General features: G+C 23.8%; 1 protein-coding gene across 1 annotated transcript; it reads right to left on the bottom strand.

The window, feature by feature from the left end:
• Positions 1 to 8,349: 8,349 nt before the first annotated feature.
• On the bottom strand, positions 8,350 to 8,706 carry GO595_000549 (histidine protein methyltransferase 1-like; the record flags this gene model as incomplete). The annotated part of the gene is made up of 1 exon (XM_067918731.1): positions 8,350 to 8,706. One exon carries the CDS (start codon positions 8,704 to 8,706, stop codon positions 8,350 to 8,352), a length of 357 nt encoding a protein of 118 aa, XP_067779329.1.
• Positions 8,707 to 11,023: the final 2,317 nt, after the last annotated feature.

Genomic DNA, 11,023 nt, shown 5'->3' with positions numbered 1-11,023 from the left:
CTTCTTGTTCAAGAAGTAATTTAACTATTTCTGTATGACCATTCCAAGATGCTAACATAAGTGCTGTATTAAATAATTTTAATAATTTCCAAATATTATTTTGAAATTCTATATTATTAAAATAAATATTAAATAATACAAATAAGTACCTTTTTGCATTAATATCAATTCCTTCTTGTTCAAGAAGTAATTTAACTATTTCTGTATGACCATTCCAAGATGCTAACATAAGTGCTGTATTAAATAATTTAAATAATTCTCAAATATTATTTTGAAATATAAAATTATTATAATAAATTTCAAATAAAACAAATAAATATTTTTTATTATTAATATCAATTCCTTCTTGTTCAAGAAGTAATTTAACTATTTCTGTATGACCATTTCTAGATCCATACATAAGTGCTGTATTAAATGATTTAAATAATTCTCAAATATTATTTTGAATTTCCAAATTATTATAATAAATTTTAAATAAAACAAATAAATATCTTTAGCATTAATATCAATTCCTTCTTGTTCAAGAAGTAATTTAACTATTTCTGTATGACCTTTTTCAGAAGCAATCATAAGTGCTGTTCTAAATAATTTAAATAATTTCCAAATATTATTTTGAATTTCCAAATTATTAAAATAAATTTTAAATAAAACAAATAAATATCTTTAACATTAACATTAAATCCTTTTTGCCCCAAAATAAATTTAATTAGTTCAATATTTCCTGAAACTGAGGAGAAAGATAAAATATCATTTGGAATTTGAATGTCTTTGAGGAAATGTTTGAAAAGATATATATTTCCAATTTCTACAGTTTTATTAATAATTGCATTATTAATATGCATTCCTTCTTTTTGTAAAAATATTAAAATTTCATAATTATTGTATAAAATGCATTTCACTCCCAAATTTTCGAAGAAAGAGTTTTCAGATTCTTTATAATCATCATAAAAATCATCCTGATATGAACCAAAGCTAGATGAATATTGATCTTGCTTTTCTTTAATTTTATTCTCATAAATGTATTTAAAAATATTATTTTTATGGAACATAATCGCTGTTTCAAGAGTATTTTCAAAAGATGAATGATTTTGTTCACATAAATGAATAATTTCTTCATTTCCACCTGAAACTGCATATTGACCTGTATTTTTTACATTTGCACCATTCAAAAGTAAATATTTAAAACATTTAACTGAAGAAAAAAATGCTGCATAATCAATTAATGTAACATTTTCTTCATTAATAAATGAATATCTTTCATAAAGTGATGGTTCAATTGTTTGGTTAAAATCAAAATTTGTTTGTGATGATATTTCTTGAAGTTTTTCGATTTCATCATTTCTAATTATTTGTGCAATTTCTTTCCGATTAACTCCTTCTTTAATATATTGTTTATGAAGTTCCCAATTATCCTTTGATAGTTCTTCGTAGTTTTTTCTAAAATTTTTTTCAAAAGGATCACCATATTTTACTATGTTTTTACTTTCTGTTTTATAATGTGCAAAATAATTTGTATAAATGTTTTTAGTAATATTTGAATCAATTAAATTTCGTTCAATCATTTTACAAATTAAATAATATGATTCTTGTGTATTAATATTACTTATATAATTACAGAATATTTTAACAATTTTAGGAGTGTTTTGATTAATTTCTTCTTCTTTTATCTGAATTGTTTTTAAATAATTTAAATACAAATCATTTATATCTTTTCTTGAATAGAATGCAGAATAAATTAATTCACTAATAATTAAATTAAATGAATATGGATAATTTAAATCAAATAATTTCTTTGTTTGATCAATGGAAAAATCAAAATTTTCTTTTGTTAAACCAAAAATGATTTGCTCAAGGTTAGAAAGCATTTCGATGTAGATAGATTGACTTTTAATTTCTTCATTATTTAAAATATAATTTGACATTATAAATGGGATTAAGATGTTCTAAAATGGTTATAGTTTTAATGAGGTCAAAATGTCAAAACCGATGAAATTTAACACCAACTTAAAAAGTGACAAATCATGATGATTTATGTGTCTAACTCGTAGTAGGTTCAGATTTAATCTCTCCAACTTTGCATATCTCAGTTAAGATACAAGTTCTACCTAATACAAAATTTTGATTTTTTTTTTCTTCAAAATTATGAAATTATTCTCAAGATCTAACTAAACTTTGATACAAGCTTCACCACGCCAAATATGTAAATGTATTATAAATGAAATTACTCAATTTTTAATGAAAAATATTATTACTTCTGCAGATACAAAAATAAACGGCTTTTTTTAGTGAAGAGTGTCATTTTTTGATAAGATATTGAATTTGTTTTTCAACTTGATGAATTCATTTGATATCAAATTTGTTCCATTAAATAACCATTTTGTACTAATAAAAATTTTCTATTTAACTATCGAAACAAAATTATGTTTTATGAATTATTAATGAAAATATTCATATTAATGCCTTTCGTCAAATTGCTTAAAAAACTTTTTATATATTTGATCTATTTAAAAATCCTTCTGTAAATTTTTTTTTTATTTTTTTGAAAGATTATTACATTAAAATAAAGCGCAGATATAGAATTGACTTCTGAACGGATTGTTTCGATATTTTTATTATTAGCACACAAAGGTTTAAATAATAATGAATGTGATGAAACAACTGATAATGGTCGACATTAACAGAAGAAGAAAATTTGGAAATTATTCAAATTTTACGAAATGATAATTGAATCGAAGTAAATTTATGTTATGATGATGGAATCAATTTTGTACTAATTGGTCACATTTACATATGTGGAAGTGAATTTAATCGAAGTTGTCAAGTTACTACTAACGAAAGAATCAATTATTACAAAAATTAAATATAAAATTCATATGATGTTTTTGGAGTTTATTCATCGTTTTTAAAACTACACCTTTGGAAATTGCGAACAAACAGAATTTAGTTAAGATTGCAAAGTTAATAAGTGATCATGGTAAAGAAATGGAAAATAAAATGTAATAATGTAGAGATTAATTGTTTTATTTTTTGGATTGTGCATGTGGATTTGGGCTTTTGGGCTTAGCATCCGCTGATTTGGATCTAAGAAAAGCATCAAACCGTTCGCCAAGATCTGATGATAAAAATGATGAATTAAGAAAAGATTGTTCTTTTGTCGTTGGCTCTTTAATACTAGAAAAAGAATTTGTTTGATGACTTTCAGAAGGTTCTTCAGCTTTGTGATATTTTGGAAATATAGGTTCATTTAATGGAAGTTCAAAAACTATTTTCCCTATTTCATTCATGATAATATTCAAATCTCTTTGTAATGCATCTTTTTCATCTTGGTCTTGAGTATCATTAATTTTATATTGGATTAATTCAGCAAGTTGAACAAGAGAAAAAATTTTTTCATCCATTGAATTCAAAATTCTGAGATTTATGATAAAAATGACGTTATTAATTTTTCTTCATTGATCAATGGAAACAAAAAGTTTACAACATATAAATAAGAATTTATTATTTCTTAATCGACTGGAATCCATAGTATATAATTTAAATACAAAAAACATTAATGAATCTGTTAAAAAAGTTATGGATATTTTTGATACTGATTTTCCACATTCATTTTTCCATATTATTTCTCAATTAATATTTTCTTCAATTGTATCACAAAAAGGTGATTTTGATTTTGTTATACAATTTTTAAAAATGCTTCAAGAAAAAAATGAAGAACACATTAAAATCAAATATACGAAGAATAAATTATTTTCAATGTTAAATTTCTCATATAGACCACAAGAATCATATTATATTATAGAAAAAATGATAGAACAAGGTTTAGTTGATCCAAGTTTTGTAAAATCTCAACCAACATATTATTTTGCACATTATTTTTCAAAAGATGAAATTATTTCAATGAATTTTAATAATTTTAAAAATTATTTTACTAAACACAAAGAAAAACTATCAAATAACAATTGTGAACTTCATAAAAAATATGTTAAAGAAGGAGTTAATCCAAATGAAATCTCAAAAATAATTCGAAATGATGAAATCGAAAAACTTCAAGAAATGACAGTACAAAATGATTTTGACTTTAATCAAAAAATTGAGCCATCACTTTATGAGCGATATTCATTTATTAATGAAGAAAATGTTTCATTAATTGATTATGCAGCATTTTTTGGATCAATTAATTGTTTTAGATTTTTATTATTAAACGGAGCGAATGTTAATAAAACAGGTAAATATGCTATTGCAGGTGCTAATCTTGAAATTATTCATTTATGTGAACAAAATCATACTGATTTTAGAGATACATATGAAATAGCAATTGAATATCATCGAAATGATATCTTTAAATATATGTATGATAAAAAGATATATCAATTTAAAGATTTAGCAGCTATAGGAAGGAAATGTATAATCTTTTTTAATTATGAACTTTTATCATTTTTAGAAGAAGAAGGGATGAAAACAAATGATGTTCTTGTTAATGAATCAGCGAAAATTGGAAATATTTATTTAGTAAAACATTTTCTTGAAGGATATGATCGAATTCCAACAAATATTTTATATTGTTCCATAATCTCAGAAAACATTGAACTTGTTAAATATATTATTAAAGAAAAGAAATTTGATGTTAATACCAAAAATATTTATATCATTTTTTTACTGTTTATTTCATTCAAAATATTTATCTTTATATTATTTGGAATTATTTTATATGTTTTGAAGAACCAATTATTACAGTATCTTTGAATAATAATATTGAAATTCTTAAATTCTTTCTTGAGAATTATAAATTTAATATCAATGTAAATGTAAAATTTATTTAATTTGTTTTATTAATGTTTTTTTTGAAGTTTTAATGTTTCAATACAAAATATGGACTTTCTATGTTTATTATAAAACTCCTCTTATTTTTGCATCTACGAATGGTAATACAGAAATTGTTAAATTACTACTTGAACAAAAAGGAATTGATTTAAATGCTAAAGATACCTATTTGTTTTATTTAATGATTGTTTTATTAATATGATGATATAAAAATATATTTGAAAATTATTTAAAATATTTAACACGGCACTTCTTTATGCATCTAAAAATGGTTACATTGAAATTGTTAAATTGCTTCTTGAACAAAAAGAAATTGATGTAAATGCCAAAGATATTTATTAAATATATTTAGGATTTGCTTGAGTAACTTTTTGTTTGCAAATAGTATTTGGAAATTATTTAAAATATTTTATAATATTATAATATTTTCAATACTCCACTTGTTTTTGCATCTAAAAATGGGGATATTGAAATCATGAAATTACTTCTTGGTAAAGAAGGACTTATTAATACAAAAGATGTTGATTTGTTTTGTTTGAAGTTTATTTTAATAATTTTATGTTTTAAATTACAATTTCAAAATAGTTTATAATATTTCGTGAACTTGTTTTAGCTTCCGAATTTGGTCATATTGAAGTTGTAAAATTACTTCTTGAACTGAAAGGAAATTATGATAATGATAAAGATTTTTATTTGTATTACATATAACACATTTTATTAATTTGTAATTTAATTGTAATATTTGAAGTTTATTCAAAATATTTAAAACATTTATTACTGCATGTAAATATGGTCATATTGATCTTGTTAATTTTCTTCTTGAACAAGAAGAAATTGATATTAATGCCAAAGATATTTGTTTGCTTTGTTTAATATATATTTTAATAATTTTATGATATTCCATAATTATACATGGGAAATATTATAGATATTTAAAACAGCACTTATATGTGCAACCATACATTGTCACTTAAAAATGGTTAAATTACTTCTTGAACAAGAAGGAATTGATATTAATGCTAAAGATATTTATTTGTTTTATTTGATATTTATTTTAATAATTTGATATTTAAAAATAATATTTGGAAATTATTTAAAATATTTAAAACATCACTCATTTGGGCAACATATAATGGTCATGCAGAAATAGTTAAATTACTTCTTGAACAAAAAGAAATTGATATTAATGCCAAAAATATACATTTATTTTATTTAAAATTTATTTAAACAATTTTGGATTTCAAAATAATATTTGGAAATTATTTAAATTATTTAGAACAGCACTTATAATTTCATCTTCTAATGGAAATATAGAATTATTTAAATTACTTTTTGAACAAGAAGGAATTGATATTAATTCTAAAGATATTTATTTGTTATGTTTAAAATTTAGTTTAAGAATTTTATATTTCAAAATAAAATTTGGAAATTGTTTTAAATATTTTATACAGCACTATTGGAAGCATCTCAAAATGGTAATATAGAAATAGTTAAATTACTTCTTGAACAAGAAGGAATTGATATTAATGCTAAAGATATTTATTTGTTTTGTTTAAAACTTATTTTAATAATTTGATATTTCAAAATAATATTTGGAATTTTTTTGAATTTCATAGAACAGCACTGATGTTGGCATCCAATAATGATCATATAGAAATAGTTAAATTACTTCTTGAACAAGAAGGAATTGATATTAATTCTAAAGATATTTAGTTGTTTTATTTGAAATTTATTTTGATAATTTGATATTTTAAAATAATATTTGGAAATTATTTAAATTATTTTATACAGCACTTCTATTGGCATCTGTAAAAGGTCATACAGAAGTAGTTAAATTACTTCTTGAACAAAAAGAAATTGATGTAAATGCTAAAGATATTTAGTTGTCTTATTAAATATTAATTCAAATAATTTTATGCTTTATAAAAATATTTGGATTTTAATTAAAGTATTTAATACTGCACTTATAAGAGCTGCATTAAATGGTCGTACAGAAATAGTTAAATTACTTCTTGATCAAAATGGAATTGATATTAATGTTAAAGATGTTTATTTGTTTTGTTTAATATTTATTTTAATAATATAATATTTTAAAATAATATTTGGAAATAGTTCAGAATATTTTATACAGCGCTTATGAAAGCATCTATTAATAGATACATTCTTGTGGTTCAGTTACTTCTTGAACAAGAAGGAATTGATATTAACGCTCAAAATATTTATTTGTTTTGTTTAATGTTTGTTTTCTTTATTTAATAATTCAAAATAGTATTTGGAAATTATTTATAATATTTGAAACTGCACTCTCTTTAGCTGGAAACTTTAACCAAGATGTAATCGATTTGCTTACAGAAAATGGTGCTATGTAATTTTATTATAATAAATAAAGCTTTTATCAAAATTTAATTCATTTTATCTTTACTTATGTTTTATTATGTAATAATATTATTCAGATTCTGAAATTTTCGTTATGATCATTATATAAACGGTCAACATCGCAAAAAACAGTGTGAGCAATAAATTGAAATATTTAACCACTAAATAAGATGATTGATCAGTATAAAGGAACGGATTAATCCGTTTAACATAACAACGTTTTGCATTTTTTTGTTGAATTTGATCGCTTTGGATCGAAGGGGCGAATGGGGTTGCGAATCCTCCGATTTTTTTCTCCCAGAAGAAGCAACCTTCCATGGGAGGGCAAAAATAACAGATCCTTCAACCTTTTCTGCTGCAACCCCTCTGAAATGCGCATAGCGAACTTACCATCATGAAATATATTCCAAGGACAAGACTGCCCATGAGCAATTTTCGATAAGTATAAATTGAAATGCTGAATAAATTTAACATTCACAAGTTTATTCAATTGAACATTTCAAAATTGGGGAATGTTCAATGCTTTGATGCATCCATCTCAAATATATTGATAACATTTCATATATTATATTCAAATTCTGAAAGATTCAATTGGCATTTCTACAATTGCTGTATTTCTTGAATAAAAATGTAATTGATGCCAATAACTGTGAATCTTTTTTGATATGATTTTATCATATATATGTATTTTACATGAAAAACTTATATTGTGAACATCATGATGAGTTTTAAACGTATAACTTTTTCAATTGATTTAACGGTTCCGTCAAACATTTTCAAGATTCCAAACCTGTGCTCACTTTGGAATGAAAATAAATAAAAAATTATAAATATAATAAATTTTATTTATATATTTATTTATTTTAATTCTTCTTTTTAATAATTATTATATCGCGTTTGTAAGCTGATTGATCTTTAATTTCATGAAGTTCATATGAAAATTCCTCTTTAATAAGATCAATCAAATCGAAAACACTTCCAGAAAGTCCAAAATACATTCGCTTCGCTGCAACAAGAACTACGCCGTCTTTCTTAACTAAGTGACGAAATGCTGAAACAAATGATGGAAGATCTTCCTTACGATAAATGGTTTCTGATGCTAAAACAATGTCAAATTTTTCTGGTGGAAATATTTGTGGAACATCTGCCCATTTAGCTGCTGAAAAATGTAATAACATTTCGTGGACAATCGTTAAGTTTCGCATTCGGCTGTGTAATCTCTTCAAGAACTTCGTGATTAAAATCTTGAAGAACAACTTCTGGTGATCCATGAAGTGAACAATAAATACCTGGAAGACCTCGTCCACATCCTAATTCAAAAACACTTTTGCCTTCAAAATTAATGTTCTTAAGATAACGAAGAAGATCAATAGTACACTCCCAAAGTTGAAACCCTCCTTCATAAACTCCTGGACGAACTTCACTTGGAACACTCCCTTCTTTAGGTACATAAGATTTAATACCTTCATAAGTTTTAATTTCCCAATCTTCATGTGTGACAATATTCATTAAAAATAAAAAAATCCTTTTGAAAAAAGACGTTAAATATTTGGACCGGCAAAACCGTCGTGTGGCGGTTATTCCATTGAATTCAAATTTAAATTTTTTTGAACAACTGAATAAAAATATTCGAAATGCGTTGAAGAATTTGGTGGAACTTCTTCAAGGAAATTCAAGAAATCAGGATTAAAGAAAACGTCTTGTAAAGTTTCTTGATTTTTTTCATGAAGATAATCGAAAAGATTGGAAAAACAATAAAACAAATCTTCGACCAAATCAAATGACATTGATGGATAAAATGATGTTAACAACGAAATAAAATCTTCTTCGAAAAAGAGTTTTAAATCTTCTTCATCTAAATAAGTTGCAATTACAATCCATTATTTTTTAATTACAAATGATTATTTTATTCATTTTATCAAATCATATTATAAAATATTTTAATTGATTTGTAGTGTTGAAATTTTTTTAATATTAATGCCTTTTATGTTCAGTTGCTAAAATAAATGTATAAAATAATTTAAATAATTTCCAAATACAGATGAAAATGTTTTGATTGATTTAATCAACAATGTGTAATTAATTTGTTTTTTCAATTCATTCTGTAGTTTTTTAGAATAGATTTTGATAAAATATGGAAAATTTACTATTTTAAGATCGAATTAATTCAAGTAAAAGATAAGAGTCATAAATTTAAAAAAAAAAAATGTTATATTAAAAATGTTAATAAAATTTTATTTATTTTGATCATCAAAAAACGAATCCAAATCTCTTTGCAAAAACGGCTCCAAATTTTCTTTAATTTCGGCATACATTTGTGTTAACTTTAATATTTGAGTTGGTTTAAAATTATGCAAAATGTCCAACAAATATTTGGACAGTTCATTTCTTTGTTCGACCTTCTTATCAAACAGTATAAGCGCGAGTTTGAAATTTGCGGGATCTACACATTTATCAGGTACATCCAAATTTTGGGGTATTACACCACTTTCGATAACTTCGATTATAGTTTTTGAAAGAGTACAATACCGGCTACGTAAAAGTCGATTAATCACAGATGTAAATAAAACCGATTCAGAAGCTTGATCTGGAAACAGTTGTATGAATATGATACTTTCGTCACCATCATAACTTAAATTCATGAATTTTGTTAAAATTTCATCGTTTATATATTGTCGAAGATTATCATCATATGATACTAGATATGAAGTCACACGCATAAAGTTAGTTAAGATCCTTTCGTCTGTAATATTTGTAAGGTTTTCCATGATTTTTGGGAAAATTGTTGACATTGAAAATGGTGCAGAAAAACACATTTGCGGTAAAATATCAGAATATTCATTGAAGTATTCGATATAATCAAATCCTTTTAATATGTGTGATACGAACACATTGAATAATGTATTTTCTTCGATATATTTTGGCCGAATTAAATTCGGCTTTAGAATTCTTTGGTTTATATAATTAACGGTCACCGGGTCAGGGTTTTGTATCAATTTTTGAATTACATTTACGGTTTTGGCCCTAATTTCATCGTTATCATTAAACAACAAAAATTGAAGATTTTCATCCAAGAACTCAGGATTAAAAGAAGTGTTTTCAGTTTTAGGGACAAAGTTATTATAATTTGTTGGTAAGTTCTCCAATGAAGCTATTATATCTGGTTGAATAGCATTTGTATTCAATATTAACATCATGAAATATTCTGAATGTTTAAATATATCTATTAAACGATTTATAACTTCTTGATCGAACAACATTGAAATTGGCTGAATGTAACCTTTAATCAGAACCAAATCCTTTAAAATTTTGAACACGGAATCACCTGCGCTTCTAATTTCATTTTTAATTAGTCGTAAGTCTTCTTTTGTTATATTTAATGAAATGTATTGTACCATTTGAGTTAATATGTCCACTTCATTCTCCCAATCGATTTCAAGGTTTTGAGCAGCATTCGATATAACTTGGAAAGCTAAAGAAACTGATTTTCGAGATGAATTATAATTTAACATTTCCAATATTATCGAAGTTGGTAAAGAAGAATCATTAATTTGTTCTAACGCATATAATATTATTGATGTTATATTTGAATAAGCAAATTCTGATAATTTAATTAAACTTGAAAGTGATTTCCCAACGTTATCTTGTATATAATCAAAGAAATATTTACATGATTCATAAGATGTTAAAATATTTTGTGTTAAGAAATCTTTCCATTCATTAGATAATTCTTCATCAATTATCGCTATTTTGAAAAATACATTTATCGATAACGAAATTGTTTCATTGTTATGATATGTAATTGATAAATTATGTATGAAATGAA

The sequence above is a fragment of the Histomonas meleagridis genome (genome assembly GCF_020186115.1).
Source record: "Histomonas meleagridis strain 2922-C6/04-10x chromosome Unknown contig_104, whole genome shotgun sequence".
In the NCBI taxonomy this organism is placed as follows: Eukaryota; Parabasalia; order Tritrichomonadida; family Dientamoebidae; genus Histomonas; species Histomonas meleagridis.
This window is presented reverse-complemented; position numbering and strand designations above follow the sequence as displayed.